The following is an 18,108-nucleotide window of genomic DNA, read 5'->3' as shown; positions in this document are numbered from 1 at the left end:
ACACGGACCAGCTTGAAACCCTCAGTGGGTGTGACACCAATGCCAGGCGGCACCCACGGCTCCCACCTTCCTGAGTGAATGTCGTTCTGTCCGTCCTGCTTGTCTCCATGGTTATTGTGTTTTACAGGTTGTCAATGGAAGTGCTACCTATTTTTAGATGTGAATTTTTATAAATGAATTAATTAGGGAAAGAGCCTCTGTCTTGCTAAGTACAAAGAGTCCCCAACTTTTATATGTAACATGTTCCCAGGAACATATATGAAAGCCCAATGTGCCAAAGTCAGAACCTAGACTTGGGTGTCATAGGGGAGCTTCTGGCCCCAGCAAGCAAACACTGAGCCGCAGGAAGGCGGATCCTATACTGGAAATCACTGCGTTTGTTTTCATCTTGGTATCATTGGTTGAATGGCTAAACCATCACCCTCTCTTGATGCCCCTGGGGGTTCAGGTTAAGGGATCCCTAAAGAGGAATGGCAGTTAAATCTGAGCCATTGGGACCACAGGAAGCATGAACCCAGACGCAGGAGTTGAGGACTGATGTCCAGACGGGAGGCCTCTCCCGTTGCCCACCACCCCTCTGCTCTAGTGTTCTGACTGCCTACCTAACAAGCCTCCCTAACTGCGCCTCTGCCTGTGCCATTCTCTCCACCTGGAATGTCTCCCATCCTGTTTTGCCAGCCGAGGAGCATCTGCTCATCTTACATGACTCAGCCCCAGCCTTTCCTGACCTCCTCAGGGACACAGATCCCTCCTCCTTTATGCCTCACTAGATCATGGACGGCCTATGACATAAAGCCTTTATCGCTTCTACTCATTGGTGTCACTTTTCCCTGCTGCTAGATTGGGATTCAGAGCCTGGAACATAACAAGTGCCCAATACTTGGAGGAAGGGAGGAGGGGGTGGGGTCGGGGAACAGATGGAAGGGCGAATTTTGATGCTGTTCAACTTAGAATGTGTGGAATGCATTATTTGATCTTAAGGGTCTCAGGAATCTGTGTAGCATAAGGAAAGGAACCAAAAAGAATTTCTTTCTGGCTCCTGGTTTAGCATTTGGCATGCAGCTTGAAGAGCACTAAAGTATTCTGAAATCAAAACAGAGGACAGATCTAGTGACCCCACACTTAACACCCTCTAGCATGTCGGGGTAGTTTAATCATCTGGCTTATTCTTCTGAGACCATGAGAACAGAGGCTTGGAGAAGTGATTAACCCACCGGCCGTGTAGCCGGTTGGTGTAGCCGGGGTGGTAATTGTGTGCAGTCTCCTGCCCTCCTGATCCTATGTTAGTTAATTTCACACATCAGAACACCTGTGTGAGTTTCATAAATTAAAAAACACAACACAAGAGAGAACCACTGATTTCACTTGATCTCTGCCAGTGGCTCCTGTAAGCTGAGGGCATCTTCATCCTAATGCAATCTGGTTTGCAGATTCTATTGGTTGAACAAGCTGATGGGGTAACTGGAGAGCCGTTAGGCCTGTTTGGTCACAACAGGGCCTCAGCCGGTGTTTCTAGTCTCATCAGTGTGGCTCCTGTCCTCAGTCAGGTCCACGGGTTAGGAGGGTTAGGAGAGCATGAACACAGGACCCTCCTGCAGGGCAATAAGGAAAGGAATGTAGGAACTGGCCCTCTGCACCCAGAAGTGCAACAGCGTCAGGAGTGGAGTGATGGGATATCCGGCCCCTCCCTCGCGCTGGCAGAATCTGAGGCCTTTAGAAAATGGAACAGAAAAGTCACAGCTTTAGGGAGTGTCTTCCCTTATTACTTCGTTCAGCACATTAACAAACTTCACGTTTCGTTGAATGGGAAGTCCCTGTTTGACCAAAGGGTAATGCTGTTCTGAAAATTCAATGTAGGAATGTCAGATGATAGCATTGAATGGAAGCTAAGGAAGCATTTTTTTACACATATGTCTTTTTTTTTAAATATGTTTTATTGACTTTTTTTTACAGAGAGGAAGGGAGAGGGATAGAGAGTTGGAAACATCGATGAGAGAGAAACATCGATCAGCTGCCTCCTGCACATTCCCTACTGGATATGTGCCCGCAACCAAGGTACATGCCCTTGACTGGAATCGAACCTGGAACCCTTGAGTCCGCAGGCCGACGCTCTATCCACTGAGCCAAACCAGTCAGGGCTACACATATGTCTTGTAAAGGTCCTTTTCCTAGTAGTGAGCCTTCTTGTTCTAACCATGTGCTCTTTCCCAGACGTCTGTTTGTCGGAAAAATGGCTGCTTTGTGTGGAAATGATTAGCACGCTGCCTCATTTCTTCTGCGGCTGATTTTAAGTTGGCAGCTACTCTTTTCTCTGTGTACTTACAGCCTGGCAGGAAAACGAAGTCTAGTTTATTTGGGGGGCTGTCTTCCAAGTGTTGCTTATTGCTGAGAAGCTAAGGACAGTTGGTTTATGGGAGCACTGGAGCATCCATCTGCCCCCCAGCGCACGGGCCCACATCTTCCCATGCTGTAACCCAGGGATGCCTGGTTGCAGAAGAAAGGGATGGTATTTTGGGATCTACCTTGATTGAAAAGTTCTGAGGAATTTTCTTTTTCCATCTACAACAGTGGTTCCCAAACTTATTTGGCCTACCGCCCCCCTTTCCAGAAAAAATATTACTCAGCCCCTGGAAATTAATTTTTTTAAAATTTTAATAGCAGTTACTCATCGCCCCCCAATGCACCTGTGGCCATCACCGCCCCCCTGGATCGCTGCAGCGCCTACGGGGGGGGAGGGCGGTAGCGCCCACTTTGGGAATCATTGATCTACAAGAACCTATAATCATGATTATCCTATCATGGCCAGAAAGAGAGCGTGATTTTTTACCAAGTAGAGAGGGGGCCACATGAAAACATGTCTTGCAGCTAAGGACACACTTGCATTCTCTCAGCCAAGAATGCAATGGAATAAGTGATGGAAGGAGTAAGAGGACAAAGAAAGATGTGCTCCTCCCTGTGGGAACCACAGGTCTCTCTAGCCCACGGAGAGCCCTCCCTAGTGGCCCTTTGCTTGGAATTCATCTGTTCATTCCTAAAGTTTGTGTGGGCCACCTCTGCTGTGCCTGGCACCGTGCTAAGGGCTCAGGACACAGTGGTGACCAGGGGAGAAGGGCTCCAGCTTCATGGCAGTGAGAGCCTACTAGGAAGGTTGGACACGATGAATAAAAGTCACTCCATAGTTCCTGTCCCTGTGTTAAACTGGAGGGGTCTATCCAAGGAAGGCTTCTCTGAGGGGTGACGTTTAAGCCCAGACCTAAAGGAAGAGCAGTGGCTGGTGGGTAATGCGAAGGGTGGAAGGAGGACACTCAGGACATAGGACCACGGGGCTTATTGTTAACCCATGTTGTTCATCCACAGTATCTGGCAGAGAAAGGCTGGGAAGCACCAGGGTCTGCCTCTATCTTCCCTGCCCCGGTCCCCTCTGAAGTCCAGTTCTCCCCTCTCTCATCAGGAGCTTTGGGGCAAATCACAGAAACACTCTGAGCCTCGGCTGTCTTATCTATAAAGTGGGTGATGCCTCCCAGGGCGTCGTGAACTAGAACTAACCCTCTGGTGACTGCAGCCCGGACCGTCGGGTGCTGGGAGCCCTCCTGGGGCCCGGGGCACTGAAGGCCTGGCATCCTCTCCACACAGTGCTCCAGGAACTGCAGCGGGGGCTTCCGGATCCGGGAGACTCAGTGCGTGGACAGGGAGCATCGCAGCCTGAGGCCGTTTCACTGCCAGTTCCTGGCCGGCATCCCTCCCCCGCGGAGCATGAGCTGCAACACGGAGCCCTGCGAGGAGTGGCAGGTGGAGCCCTGGAGCCAGGTACAGCCCCTCGGGCACCGTCCACATGGCCGGACCACGTGACTGTCTGTGTCCCCGCGCGAGTCTAGAGCTCAGGGAAGACCACACCTGTCTGGTGCCAATGACTGGCCGCCATTCAGTGACCCAACGCTGTGTGGGGAGGCTCACCGTGTCCACGACGTGAACTATATTGTATGGTTCCCATGGTGACACACCAGTGCCTTTATTAGAACCTAGTGTCCCAGTGGATGCACAGGGGACTTGGGGTCCCTGCTGGGGACACGTACATGGACCATTGTGATGAGAGCCGTTTAGATCGGAGCCTCACATGGCTCTCCTGGGCTTCTGCGTCAGGCTGGGGTGATGGACAGACCCTTTCCACACAGTATATTTTAGAGTTCCACCTTTCCGTCAAATGCCCAGATCATTGCACAGAGAAAAAGAAGTGTGTGTGTCCGTGTCCTCTGTTTTGTGAGGGCCCAGACCCTGCTAGGTCTTTGTCCTACTTCAACACAGGGAAACAAGGTTACTATTCTTTGGTGAGGTATGATGATCTAATTGCCAATAGCAAATGCCTCAGTAGACAAAAATGCTGCTCCCAAATACATCCATGCCTGGTAGGAAAAAGAAAAAAGGACCCAGCATGTTTTGAGGGTGTCTGTGAGCTAGGCATTTTGCCTACAATATTTGGTTTAATTCTCACAACAGCCAGGATAGTAGGCCTATGAATTCCACTTTATTGGTGAGGACATTGAGACTCAGAGGTTAAGAAGCTTCCATGAGGTCACACAACTAGAAAATAAATTGGTGGACTATTAATTCAAGCCTAAGGCAGACTCCAGGGCCTGTACTCTTTCTACTGTAGACCTTAGCCCAGTGACCACTGAGCAGAGAATGAACTGAGGAAAAAGAGTTAAATTAAGAATATTTGGGTGAACCTACCGGGTGCCAGGGAAGGGAAGGCAGAGAACCACAACTATAAGATATAGAGTTTGGGTCAAACTATGGAGGATGGATTCCCCTAGAGAGCTACTTCCTGTCTACTGGGTCAAGCAGCCATGCTGATTTCTGACCCTCTGGGCCAACACCTGGTGTTTCCTGGGGCAGCAGCCACCACTGTCCCCTCTTTCTTGTCCTTCCACTGCCCAGCTCTGGAGAACATGAAGTACCTGCTATTCCCATGCTCGGGGTGTAGGCCCTCGTGTATGCTAAGCCTGATGGTGGCTTCCAGAGTCCTAGAATTGACAGAGGAGCTTAGATTGCCTTGTCGGAGAAATGGCATTTGCAGGTTATCACAGATGAGCAGTTATATCTGCTCTCTGGTTATGAAAGAAATGTATCCTTTATACTTCCTCAGTAGCTTCTGGGAGCCCCAATCATGCACCTGTTCCCAGGGCCTCCTACCACCCTCCTTCTAAATGTCTCTGTTCTGAGCAAACCACCAAGTTGTAAGTCTTCCGTCCTAGGCTCCGAGCAGTGAAGATGGAAAATGAAAAAGTCAGTTGAATACATCCTTGGAGCTGTTGAGGGACTGGGCATATTAGGTGCTTTCCTGAGCCGTCATGATGCTGCTCTGTCCACACACACTGTCTAATGCCACACGGGAATGTCAGTGGAGTCAGCCAGCCCAGACTGCTTGCAGCTGTGGGAACGTCTCTGCTCCAGTGGGTGGCAGACTTCAGCATGCTTCAGAGTCACCTGGAGGGTTTGCTCCCACACAGATGTCTAGACCCCCACCCCCAGAGTTTCCTATTCAGAGGTCTGGGGTGGGGCGTGAAATTTTTCATTTCTAACAACTCAGAAGATGCTGCAGCTGCTGGTCTGGTGACCACACCTCAAGAACCACTGGTTTATATCTTCTTCATCCCTTTCACCTGGAGATTACACGGCCAGGTGGTCCTGCATCTCTATGCACATGTGTAGGTACACACACGGATCACAAATGCGGGGTTCCTCTCCTCTCCTCATGGAGTTAAAAATGGAGTGAATAAATGGGGAAAAGTCCATGTTGACTCTCAAAGTTGGACCATTGTGGAAGCAATAGATTGGTTCTTTTATTGAGCAGAAAGGGCTAATTGTATATAATTTGCATTTTCCATGGTACCACCATACACATAGTGCCTGACATGATATGGGCAAGATGTTGACACCCATCATTGTTTTGTGTGGTTTTTTTTGTTACCATATGATAATTAAGATTCTTCAAAGTACTCAAAGTGCTTTTCAAAGATTCTTGGTGAATTATTTAATTCCCTCCCAAAATTTTTAGGCAGAGGAGACAATATGTCTTGTAAAATTATTTTAGTGAGCAAAAAGCTGACACCTTTTAGAGTTGTATCCCTTGAGGAACCAACTTGTCATTTCAGATTTATTTTGTGAGCATTACAGCCAGTGCATGAGAACCCTGAGCAAACTTACTAACTTGCCTATTCAGAATAGACACACATGTAATTCACAGCTTTATGCAGTAGGAAAAGAAGCTGAATCCCATTTTAACAGGAGATGAACAAACTTGTATTGCAAATGTGCGTGCTCACAGCTAATCATAATGAAAATGTCTACATTTCACATTCCCGTTTCTAGACCCTGGGGCCAGAAGGCAAAACACAGATAACAACATCCATTCTGGAATGACTCATTTCGTATTTTAACCAAAATTCCTTCTGTTGACATATTTGACATGGAGCTATTTGGCATCTTCTGCTTTTTTCTCCTCCTCTTATCCTCAGAATTTCCTTTGTGTCCTTCCTTCTCTCTCATTTGGTTTCCCCACTGTTATTTGAAGGGACTGAGTGGTCGTAAGGAACTTGTAACAGAGGCTCAGATTCCAGTACAGATACTAATATTCTAAGTAACACTGCACACGACAAAAGTGACCATAGAAAGTTCTTCCCTTCTCACTGCAGACGTCTTCGTGTGATTTTCTCTTTTTTTGTTTGTTTGTTTTAATTTTGTTTTATTGCTTAAAATATTACAAAGAATAGTACATATGTCTTCTTTTTTTTCCCCCTTGACCTTCCCCCGGCCTCCCCTACCCCCCAGTGTCTTGTGTCCATTGGTTATGCTTATACCTAACCTGTCCCTGTTGTATATTAGTGCTCCAGGTCCTGTGGAGGCGGAGTGCAGGAGAGAGGTGTGGCTTGTCCGAGAGGCCTCTGTGATTGGGCACAACGGCCGGTGTCCACTGCCCCCTGCAACCAGCACCCCTGTTGTCACTGGGCCACGGGGAACTGGGACCTGGTAAGTCAGTTGTGTTCTCTTCGTATCTTTACTCTAAAAAAAGCATTGGTTTCCTTTAGTTTCAAAAGAACATATATTCATTGTAAATGTTCAGTGTGTCCACTGACTTACAGTGTGTCTCTATATGTTTTAGAGCTAGTATCCTTCTGCTAATATACCTCTAAGTCTGCTAAGGTTGACCCAGAGCTGACATGGTGGTCAATGTTTGCTGTCCTGAGTTCAGAAGAGGAACAGATCAAAGACTTTCAAAAGATAAAGATCAAATACCAAACTTTCCAGAGGCACGAACCCTAAGGAAAGGCACTTCTGGCCTGAACGTCTCTGATGCTCTGGCTTTTCTTAGAGCAAATGGGACTCGCATGTGCCTGGAGCTTGAGGCTTAGCCTAACGAGCTCCAGGCCTCTTGTCCTCTGCCGATCAGTTTGCCAGGTGGCAGCCAGTTGGATGGAGAGACAAGGAAAAGAATTAAACTGGAAAGGAGGAAAGGATTTCTTATTCAAAGTTGTTTCATTGTATAAATAAAACTATCAGTGATACTGTAAATTAAATAAAATTCTTCCATAGACAGATTCAGTGGTCACTCTGACTTGTCTTATCCTGGATTCTCTAGAAAATAAAGCCTTGAGGCAAAATTAATCACTTTATTAGGAAATACAATGCCCGGGAAGCAGATGTGATAGGAAAAAGGAAGGAAACAGGGAACGGGGGAATCGGATACAAGCTGGTGCACTCCCAGCCTGACCTTGCCCAGGGTCTGGACCAGTTGATCACCCATCCTCAAAAGGCCTTATAAAAGCCCTATGCACTGCTGCCTCTTAGGGCAGTTTGTCCAGAGGCAGGAAGAGAGAAGTCTACTGGCTCTTGTGTCCCAGGAATGGGTCAAAGCTCTCCCCTCAATTGGCTAATACCCGCCATTGCCCTGGGTTAGTCAATGGGCAGGTCCCACCGGGTCTCGTATATCATTGACAACAAGAAAGCAAATGGCAAATGGCGATAGTTCATCTTTTCGTGGCTGAGAAGTGTTCCATTGCAGTATGTACCACATCTTCTTTATCCAGTCCTCTGTTGAAGGACACTTAGGTTGATGCCATGTCTTGGCTGTTGTAAAAATAATTTCGCAATAAACATAGGGGTACATATATCTTTACAAGTAAGTATTTACAAGTTTTTTGGATAGGTACCCAGAATTTTAAAAGCATATCTATGGTAAATTCAGACATTTTCTTACATGCCCAGGAATCATCTTGTCTAAGCTGCTTTTCCAGGCCAGCAAACCTCCCTTCTGCCTGCCGGTGGCCACCTCATGGCCTTACCATGGAGCCTTACCTGTTAGCATGGCTTGAGACCACACGTGGTCCAGCTGGGTCCATTCCACATCCTTTCTCCATCCCACTGTGGTTTTCCTCTCCCACCTCTCTTTTTATCCTGCTCTCAGCTTTCTTTGTAGCTCTGTGCCCTTTCCTCACATCTGATTTCCAGCCCCAGATCAAAGCTAGTTCAAAGAAACTGGGTTGCCAAGAAACCAGGGCCCAAATAGACTTTTTTTTTCTGTTTTACACATAATTCAACCTCTGTACACATTCTACTGAGAACCCAATAGTAAATTAAGCCCACTTCAGTCCACACAATCTGTCATATGGACTCCTCCTAAGTTCACATCTCCACATTATTAGTGCCTTTGACTAATGACTGTGGCTCCAAAACGGGTCCTGAGGCTTTCCACTGGACCACGGTGGGTTGGAGGCGCTCGGCTGAGTTCCCCGGTGGGTCCGGGGGAGAATTCTGATTTCCCATGTGCCCCACTCTTTCAGTGCACGGCTTCCTGTGGGGGTGGCTTCCAGAAGAGGACTGTCCACTGTGTTTCCTCAGAGGACAATAGAACTGAAGGTCAAGACCAATGCCAGTGTGACCATGAACCCAGACCTCCCGAACTCCAAGAGTGCAACCAGCAGGCCTGCAGGAAGAGTGCTGGTGAGTGGAGGGCTTTGCTCGGGGGGAGAGCTTTTCACAGGTAAGTTGTCCTGCATGACTTGATTCCTGGGTCGCTGCAGTCCCCTTTACTGAGCCGGGAACTTACTGCTGAAAGGCCAGCCGGCATCGCTGGGAGGAAGCAGTCTGACTTGGTGAGGTGTGACTCTGATTCCTTAAGGGATTGTCTCATCCATTTTCCTAAAGCCCATTCACACTGTCATCCCACATGGATGAGAATCACTTCTCCTTCTTCAAAGACTTTTCAGAGATGCTCCCGCCTTCTCAGAATCCCAGTCGTGTACTGCATGGCCCTCTGTCATTCCAGCACCCTGCCTTAGTTCCACAGGAACTGACTCTGAGATGCAGGTCTGTGTGCAAGGGAGGCATTAAGGAAACACTCTTGGGAAGGACCATTCGGTGAGTGCGGGAAGCAAGACAGAAAGGAAGCCCCACCAGGCTGCCATCTTCGGTGCAGTCCTCGCTTCAGCCTGGTCCCCTGGGGGAGCTCCAGGGTGCAAGCTCTGCCTCAGTTGTCTGTCACACACTCCAGCAGCTTTCTCTCTCCGCCTAGAAAGCCTTAAGTGCCTGCAAATTCACTTCCCCTGGGGTAGCCGGTGGCCAATGGCTGAAGAGTGTGGGGTGTGACAGTGCAGCTCACTGGCTTCAGGAGCTGGACTGAGACAGAACTTGCATCCTGGAGCTCCCGGTGGGACCAGGCTGAAGCGAGGACTGCGCCGGAGATGGCAGCTGGCGGTGCTTCCTCCCTTCCTGTCTTGCTTCCCATGCACTCCCTTAGTGGTCTTCCCTGGGAGCGCTTTCTTAATGAATCCCTTGACACAAACTTGCACTCAGAGTCTATTCCTGCATGACCTAAGACCACTGGGCTAGATTAACATATCCAAAATCCATAAAGAACTCATACAACTCAGCAACTACAGAAACAAACCATCTGATTTTAAAAGGGGCAGAGGACCCGAATAGACACTTACCCAAGGAAGACACACCGATGGCCAACAGATATATAAAAAGATGCTAAACACCACTGGCTATAAGGGAAATGAACATCATAAACGACAATGAGATACTACTTCATATTTGTTAGAATGGCTGTTATAAAAAAAAAAACAAGAAATAAGTGTTGGGAAGGATGTGGAGAAAATGGAACTCTCGTACGCAACTGGTGGGAGTGTAAATTGGCACAGCCACTATGGAAAAGTGTATGGAGGTTTCTCAAAATAATTAAGACCAGGGCTACCATATGACCCAGCAATCCCTCTTCTGGTTATCTACCAGAAAAACAAATTGTAACGATACAGGTACCCCTATGTTCATTGCAGCATTATTTACAATAGCCAAGCCATGAAGCAAACAACCTAAGTACCTTTTGACAGATGAATGGATTTGAAAAATGATAACTGATAATACTAGGTGTATGTATACAATGGAATGGAACTCAGCCATAAAATGATGGAATATTTCCATTTTCCACAACATGGATGGATATTGAGAAGACTATGCTAAGTGAAATAAGTCAAGTGGAAAATGACAAGACCTGAGTGATTTCACTCATATGTAGGGTATTTTAAAAAGCAACAAACCAACAAATGAAAAAGGAAAAAGCTCATAGATACAGACAACAGAATGATATTTATCAGAAGTGAAGGGCCCTAACCGGTTTGGCTCAGTGGATAGAGCGTCGGCCTGCGGACTGAAGGGTCCTGGGTTCGATTCCGGTCAAGGGCATGTACCTTGGTTGCAGGCACATCTCCAGTAGGGAGTGTTCAGGAGGCAGCTGGTCGATGTTTCTCTCTCATCGATGTTTCTAACTCTCTATCCCTCTCCCTTCCTCTCTGTAGAAAATCAATAAAATATATTTAAAAAAAAAAAAAGAAGTAAAGGGCAGTGGGGGAGGATATATATGGTGATAAAAGGAGACGACTTTGGGTGTTAGGCACACAACAGAGTACACAGATGTCATATCATAAAGGTACACACCTGAAACTTATAGGATGTTATTATTAACCAATTTCACCCCAATACACTTAATTTAAAAATAAGATTTTGAGGCAATGGAACCCTTCTATGTTGCTTTAACTTTATCTAATTGAAGAAGCAACACAGTCTTGGTTGAACATGCCTAGTATTATCAGTTATTTTAAAATTATATGTAGATTCTCTTTAACTGCCTTACTGCTGAATAATATAATCTTCAATAGTCAAAACTGGGTTAAATGCATTCCTGGTAGTTTTATCTTGAATTCAAACACTGAAGAGATGGTAACTAACAGTTGGCTGGCAATGGGTGGGAATAATGAATTCCATTCGCCAACAATTACCAGGGCACGGAGTTAATTATTAGCTTCTCTTGAAAGCAGAGCCACGCTTACTCATGGAGAAACATATGAAAGAGCAGCTGTAAGAAATTTCTCAATTGAAAAGCCACCCACCCACCCTGTCTGCTGTGCCCTCTGATATGCATTGAACTAAGTCATTCAATGCCTAGATCCTTGTCAGCCATCCAGCCATCACAATAAATATACCCCCTGTGTCCATCTTGTAAGATCGGGCATGAGTTCATGTAAAGTTTGTTCTCCTCCAGGCCTTTGCACTTTTTTTGGGTGCCATCTAACTTGTTAATGAATTCAAATCTAAATCAAAATGACCGTTTCTGTAGTAGGGACTCTAAAAACCCTTTTCATGTATCTGGGCTAAGAAATAAAACATCAGAAATTTCATTCAGAAGTATTTACTGAGTATAAGCCATATTCTATGCATTACATTTGTAATTATTAAAAACCAAAGAAAAAAATCTTATGCATTCTATTCCTGGGTATTTTTTGTTTTAATTTGGGGAGTGAGGGGTAGAGAGAGCAAGAAAAATAATGAGGAAAGTAACAGGGACAGTACTTAGACCCAATGTTGATACAAATGAACATCTGAGCCAGCAAACTTCCTATTGGAGAATATTCTTGATGAATAGGATTTCGTTCAGTAATTCATTCAGCAAATAGTGTTGATAATGGCCTATTTCTCAGGCACGTGTTAAAAACCAAGGGTACGGAATAAGTAGGACAATCCCTGGCTTCAAGAACCCAGCGTCTTACAGAAACTGTATTTGTCAACAACATTGAAATTGATTTTCAACTTTCTTTTGTGGACAAACTTATCCTTTCAATCTGTACACAGCTGACAGCAAGGAAACGTGCTTATACTAGTAACTGTCCCTTTAAATTTCCAAGTATGCTTTCTGTTGAACAGGCAAAGGCAAATGGGGATCTCCTCTCCAAGTTACCCCTAGTTATAAGCATTGTGTATGGTTCGGCTGGGATCCAGTTGGCTGATGAATACAACAAGCCTCATTGTTTTACAATAATAATGAGAACAGATGCAATTCAGCCATGTCATGATGTTGGGCTCATAGCCATTGCCTAAATGAGCTGCTAAACATAGGCTGGCCCATAGGGGCCAATATAGGCCACCACGGTCCTCCACTCTTCCTTCCAGCCCCCTGCTCTCAAACAGGGGGCTCCCAGGACTCAGCAGGTGCCCAGGGCTCTTGAGGACCATTTGTGAAACCCTGGATGGAACCGCAGAGAATTACGTTAAGTGAAATAAGTCTGACAGAGCAAGACAAACACCATATGATTTTATGTATATGTGGAATCTAAAAAAAACAACACAGATGATCCAACAAAATGAAACAGAAACAAACTCATAGATACAAAGAACACACTGATGGTTGCCAGAGGGGAGGGGTTTGAGCAGGAAAAGGGGAAGGGGATTAAGAAGTAGAAACTGCCCGTTATAAAATAAGTCACAGGGATGCAGTGGTCAGTATTACCATAATAACTACATACGATGACAGGTGGGCACTAGACTTATTGAGGGGAGCACTTTGTAAGGCATATAAATGTTGACTCACTGTGTTGTACACCTAAAACTAATAGAACATTGTATGTCGGCTATAATTAAAAATATTTTTTTAAGGCAAAAAGGAAATAAAAGGCCAGGCCAGTGTGGTTCAGTGGTTGAGTGTCCATCCATGAACCAAGCGGTCATCAGTTTGGTTCCCAGTCGGGACACATGCCCAGGTTTCAGGCTTGATCCCTAATAGGGGGCGTGCAGAAGGCAGCCAATCAATGATGTTTCTCTCTCATTGATGTTTCTATCTCTCTATCTCTCTCCCTTCCTCTCTCTCTAAAAATCAATAAAAACATTTAAAGTAAAGTAAATATTTCCAAATAAGGTCATATTCACAGTTATCAATGATAAGGATTTCAACTTTAGAAGACACAAGTCAACCCACAATAGGGTTAAAACTTGGGGGTCTGTAGGAGGCCCTTTTTGTAATGGAAGACACCCTTGAGAGAGATCACACTTTGAGAAGAGGCTTACCCATATGAACAGAACAGTCCAAGTTAGAGCACAGCGCCACATTTGAGCAAACCATACAGTAATGATACCACTTCAGAGACTGGGATAGCAGAGGTCTATGTGATCCACGATGGCCACAAGAAGCTCTGTGGAGAGAGGGGTGTAAGCGGAGATTTCACCCCCCTCTGTCTTCCTCTCTGGACGTAGCCCCAGGGCACTCACGTACTCATGGCAAAAAGAATGTGGAGCTCCGTTTACCAGCAATGCACCTGCTCCGTCCACCATCCAAAGGCTTCGGAAGAGGCTGGGCAGCCTCCCCCAAGCTCCACGCCGGTTCCCAACCCAGAAGCCTGGGAAGGAACTCTTCCCTTGTCCTGCACAGCCGCCCCCGTGACACCCGGCCCAGGCCCCATGGAGAACGTGGCCTCCTGGGGGGGGGGGGGTGGGGGGGGCGGCGGGGAGGGTGTGGGAGACAGGGAGCTCACATTTCCTTCCGCAATAGAGATACTTGGCTGAAACATGTGCTCGTCCTCAGATGCCAGCGCATGCACCGAAGTTCCTGGGGAGTTTTAGGAGAGACGGGTTGCCATGACGGGTGTAAGAAGAGGCCTGAAGAAGAAAAGAGTGTTCCAGGAGCATTACATGTTACCTATTGTCAAGGGCACTTAAAATCTGCTCGCAAAATGGAATTTGAGAGATAACAGAAGCTGTTGATTTCTCCACAAAAAATAAACAAACAAAAAGCAAGGCATCGTGGGGGGAGTGATGTGTCCTGAAGAGAGAAAAAGAATTTTTTTGCCTTTATGACCTCAAGGTGGGAAAGCAGAAAGAGGCAAAAATATTGTTACAGGTTTAGAGTAACGAGGGTATTTTCTGAATTTCTGCTTCTATCTACAGTTCTATTCACAAAGGACAGAAGCCTGTGTGTGAAGAAGCTTTTCTCCGGGACTGTTCAAGTTTTTTCTGTGAAGGAGAAAGACAGACACCCAGAGCTCACAGAGGCACTCAAGCCAATTTTGAAACAATTTCACTTTCTAGAAGCAAAATCTGTGACTTGGACCTTAATTAATTCCTTTCAGACCTGGAGTCTGTGGGCCAGGCAGTCTGAGTCTCAGCTATAGAGTGTGTGGTGGTAGCTCCTGAGAAAACTAGTCAAACTCGCTGCTTTGTGTCTGAGGAAAGCAGCACGCGCGCGCACACACACACACACACACACGCCATATTAAGGAGCTTCTTGCCCTGAGCTAGTTAGAAGGGAACAAGGGTTAGAACCCAGGTGACGAATTATACACTTGTCATGGGCATTATCTGTGTATCTGATGCCTTCATCTCCATGTGCAGTTCTGGAGGCAGGGACCACAGTACTCACTGCTGAGCGATGCTCAGAGAGCTTTGGTTAGTTGGTTGACCGGGTGATTGCTGGGTGCTCTGAGTGGCATGACTACTAAAAGCAAGAGCCATAGGGTCAGTGCAGCCTGTGTCCAGATCGGGCTGTGCCGCTTGTCAGCCGGATGACCTTGTGCCGGTTCTTCACCCCTGGAGGTCTTACATCTCGCATTTGCAAAGCAGAAAGAATCACCGTACTGACCTGGCAGCACTGCTGTGAAGAGGGAATGAAGCGGTGCCCGTAACACACTGCATTCAGCTGTCGCATAGCAATGCCGTGTAGCAAAACAGCTCTGCACTCAGGGCCTTAAAACTACACTCATGTACTTTTTGTTCAGCCTCCACAGGTCAGCCAAAGTGCAGCTGATCGAGCCAGGCCTTCCTTGGCCTTGGCCGCAAGCTGTAGGTAGGGTTGAGGCCGGCTTCGTAAGTCTCTCACCCACCTTGGCTCAGTGCCTGCAGGAGCCACGTCCTCATGGTGATGGCCAATGCCCATCAGGGCAGGGCCACCCCTCCCCACACCCCAAGGCCCCACCGGGATCATGTCTCCTGGCGTCCCATTGCCCAAAGCAAGTCCGAGAGCTGACCCCACAGTGAAGAGCAGAGAAGTATTTATTTATCACCCACCTGGCAACCTGGCAAGGGTGGGAGTATTTAACACTCTACAGGGGTGAAGGCTTACAACTGATGATTCCATTTAACACAGATACTTCACACAACGCCTGGCACATAGCCAGTGGATGTCCACTATTATGATGAACTAGAGGCCCGGTGCACGCACGAAAATTCATGCAAGAGTAGGCCTTCCTTCCCCTGGCTGCCGGCACTCGCTTCCCTCCGGCACCCGGGACCCGGGCTGCTTCCTTCCAGCCACCCGCAGGCACCTGGGACCTAGGCTCGATTCCCTCTGGCCCCAGCTTCATCGGGAAGGATGTCCAGAATGACGTTCAGTCTAATTAGCATATTACCCTTTTATTATTATAGGCTGTTAAGGCACCTTTCTTGGTTCACGTATGAATGAACAGCAGTTGTGCTCATTCACTGACAAGGGTAACTGTCAGTACTTCCTGAATGTTTTTCTCCCTCCGCAGATGTGCTGTGCACCAAGGACAACTTGTCAGCGGGTTTCTGCCAGACGCTGAGAGCCATGAAGAAGTGCTCTGTGCCCACCGTGCGGGCTCAGTGCTGCCTCTCCTGCGCCCCGGCGCACGGGGTCCACGCCCGAAGGCCAAGGAAGCCACAGTTGCTCCAGAACCCCAAAGCGCTCTAAGTCCAGGAGGGAGCCGCCACCATCGCCCGCCGCAGCCTGCTGACCGTGCCCTCTGCTAACCCCCGGAACCGCTCCAGGAGTGTTCCTCTGTGCACTTCAGGTCCAACTTTGCGCCATAACAAAACAAAATCCGCTGTGTCCCACTCGCCACACAATGCCCCTCGCAGGAGGGCTGGGCCCTGAACACTGGCCGCTCCCTGATCAGCAGGGGGACACCCGGGAGAATTAGGCCGCTCCTGGCTCAGCTCCTGGGACAGGTGCTCCTGGGGCAAGTCTGTGAAACGGTGTCTCTTTTTCATCCCTCAAAGAGAAAAACAAAGAGGCCAGGTTTTTCCCAGACTACCTCAAAGGATCAGGAAACAGAGCCACACTGATCCAGGGAACAAAGAATCTTGTTAGTGGATCTTGGTAGAATCATCTTGCCCCCACCACCCCTCTCTGCTGGGGCAGCGGTTGTTTAAAGCATCACGGGAGAGCTTTTAAGAACATTCCCTTAGTTCATCTAGGCAGAGCGCCCCTTTCTTCACCCAGTTTTCAGGTAGAGAGGAGGAGAGAGTGCCCCTCCACCCTCGGTCTGTCCCTAACCCCTGGAGACCCCCTCTCTGAGCTGGTCAGACCCCCACGCCCGCCTAGAGACACTAGAACAAGAGGGAGCAGGTGGGGACTGGAGGGTTTAGTGATGCTACGGCATTTAGGTTACACAGAAGGCCAGGCTGGAGCAGTTGATGTGTGTTTCTGACCTGAACAGAAATTAATTTCGTGCTGATACAGTTAACCCTTGCACAACATGGCTTTGGACTGTGTGGGTCCACTTATACACAGAGTTTTTTTCAATTGAGATCTGTGCTGTTTCCATCTGCAGTGGGCGTCTGTGGGTGGGGAGGGCAGACTGGATGCATTGAGCTCTGCCGTTTTATGTAGGGGACTTGAGCATCCATGAGTTTTGGTATCTGTGTGGCGAGGAGTGGGGGTTGGGCCCTGAAATACTCCTTGGATACAAGGGGAAATTACATTCAGGGGAGGCAAAAGTTACATGAGGATTTTCGACTGCCCGGGGTTTGGCACCCCGACGCCAGCATTGTTCAAGGGTCAGCCATAGAGGAAAGGGAACGTGGGCCTTTATTCTTCCCACTTGCCTGGGGAATTTCCTTTCCTCGCTATGAGCAAATGTGTCTTCCTGTCTAATTCCCCCTCCGGCACATCCCCTGTCTGAGACATCAGCTCAGGTCGAACATCTTTTCTTCGCTGGGTTCACACACAACTGCTCCAACCTAGTCCATGGCCGCCCCCTCCCCCATTCCAGGTGGGAAAATGGAGCTCCAGGTTAAAATATCTCAAAGAATCAGATAAGTCGTATTAAATATAAGAACTTAGTACAAATTTCTAGTCTAGAGGGAAAAAAAGCCCTTCTCAAAAGTGAGGTAAGGATGACCTACTTCCCAGTGCTTACTTCGGAGGGGCTTTTTCTTTGGGGGACACAGGCATGTCAAGGGGAGTCCAAAAACCGAAATGAGAGAAGTCTTATCCTGGATGTTCCCACCACCCAACAGGAGCCGAAGTAGGCCGTGGTCTCAAATTCAAGGTGAATTCCTGGCTTCTAAGGGGAGGCATTTTCATGAACTGAACCCAGAGGGAGAGGGCGGGTGAGTGGGTGCGTGTGGGGCCTCGAGGGGAAAAAGCCCTCAGCTCCTGACAGAGGGAAGGCAGGAGGGTGGCCTTCATGCGATGGGCAGCATTTTTCAGTCACAGGTACAGTTCATCTTCATCATGGAACACAGCGTCCCAGATCTTGAATTATCTATCCGTTCAGCAGATGGTGCTATTGCAAAATGGTGCTAATATCTAGATGGTGGCAGAACTCACAGAAACATGTAAATAGATACAGACATGGGCAAGTCCACATCTTCTGTTCGATGTGTAGTGGTGTTGCTGGCCAATGCCTGTTCTATTACTTGGATACCAGAAACTCAAACATTTTTATACTGTGTGCTTTTTTTTTTTTCCAAGCCATCAATGTATGTTATTCTGATAAATTTCTGTGGAACACAAAACACTGGGGTTGGGATGAAATTCAAGATAGA

The 18,108-nt window shown here is 47.5% G+C and overlaps 1 protein-coding gene across 1 annotated transcript in view; it reads left to right on the top strand.

Annotated features, from left to right (window-relative positions):
• Positions 1 to 16,282, top strand: part of ADAMTS12 (ADAM metallopeptidase with thrombospondin type 1 motif 12) — a 188,530-nt gene extending 172,248 nt beyond the window's left edge. Inside the window, exons 3-6 of the mRNA XM_006090160.3 lie at positions 3,634 to 3,807; positions 6,883 to 7,026; positions 8,838 to 8,997; positions 15,849 to 16,282. Coding sequence (XP_006090222.2) covers positions 3,634 to 3,807; positions 6,883 to 7,026; positions 8,838 to 8,997; positions 15,849 to 16,027 — 657 coding nt within the window. The 3' untranslated portion in view covers positions 16,028 to 16,282. The remainder of the gene's footprint in view (positions 1 to 3,633; positions 3,808 to 6,882; positions 7,027 to 8,837; positions 8,998 to 15,848) is intronic.
• Positions 16,283 to 18,108: the final 1,826 nt, after the last annotated feature.

Source organism: Myotis lucifugus, unplaced genomic scaffold (assembly GCF_000147115.1).
Source record: "Myotis lucifugus unplaced genomic scaffold, Myoluc2.0 scaffold_68, whole genome shotgun sequence".
Classification (NCBI taxonomy): Eukaryota; Metazoa; Chordata; class Mammalia; order Chiroptera; family Vespertilionidae; genus Myotis; species Myotis lucifugus.
Note: the sequence above shows the minus strand (reverse complement) of the source record. Positions and strands in the feature narration are given on the sequence as shown.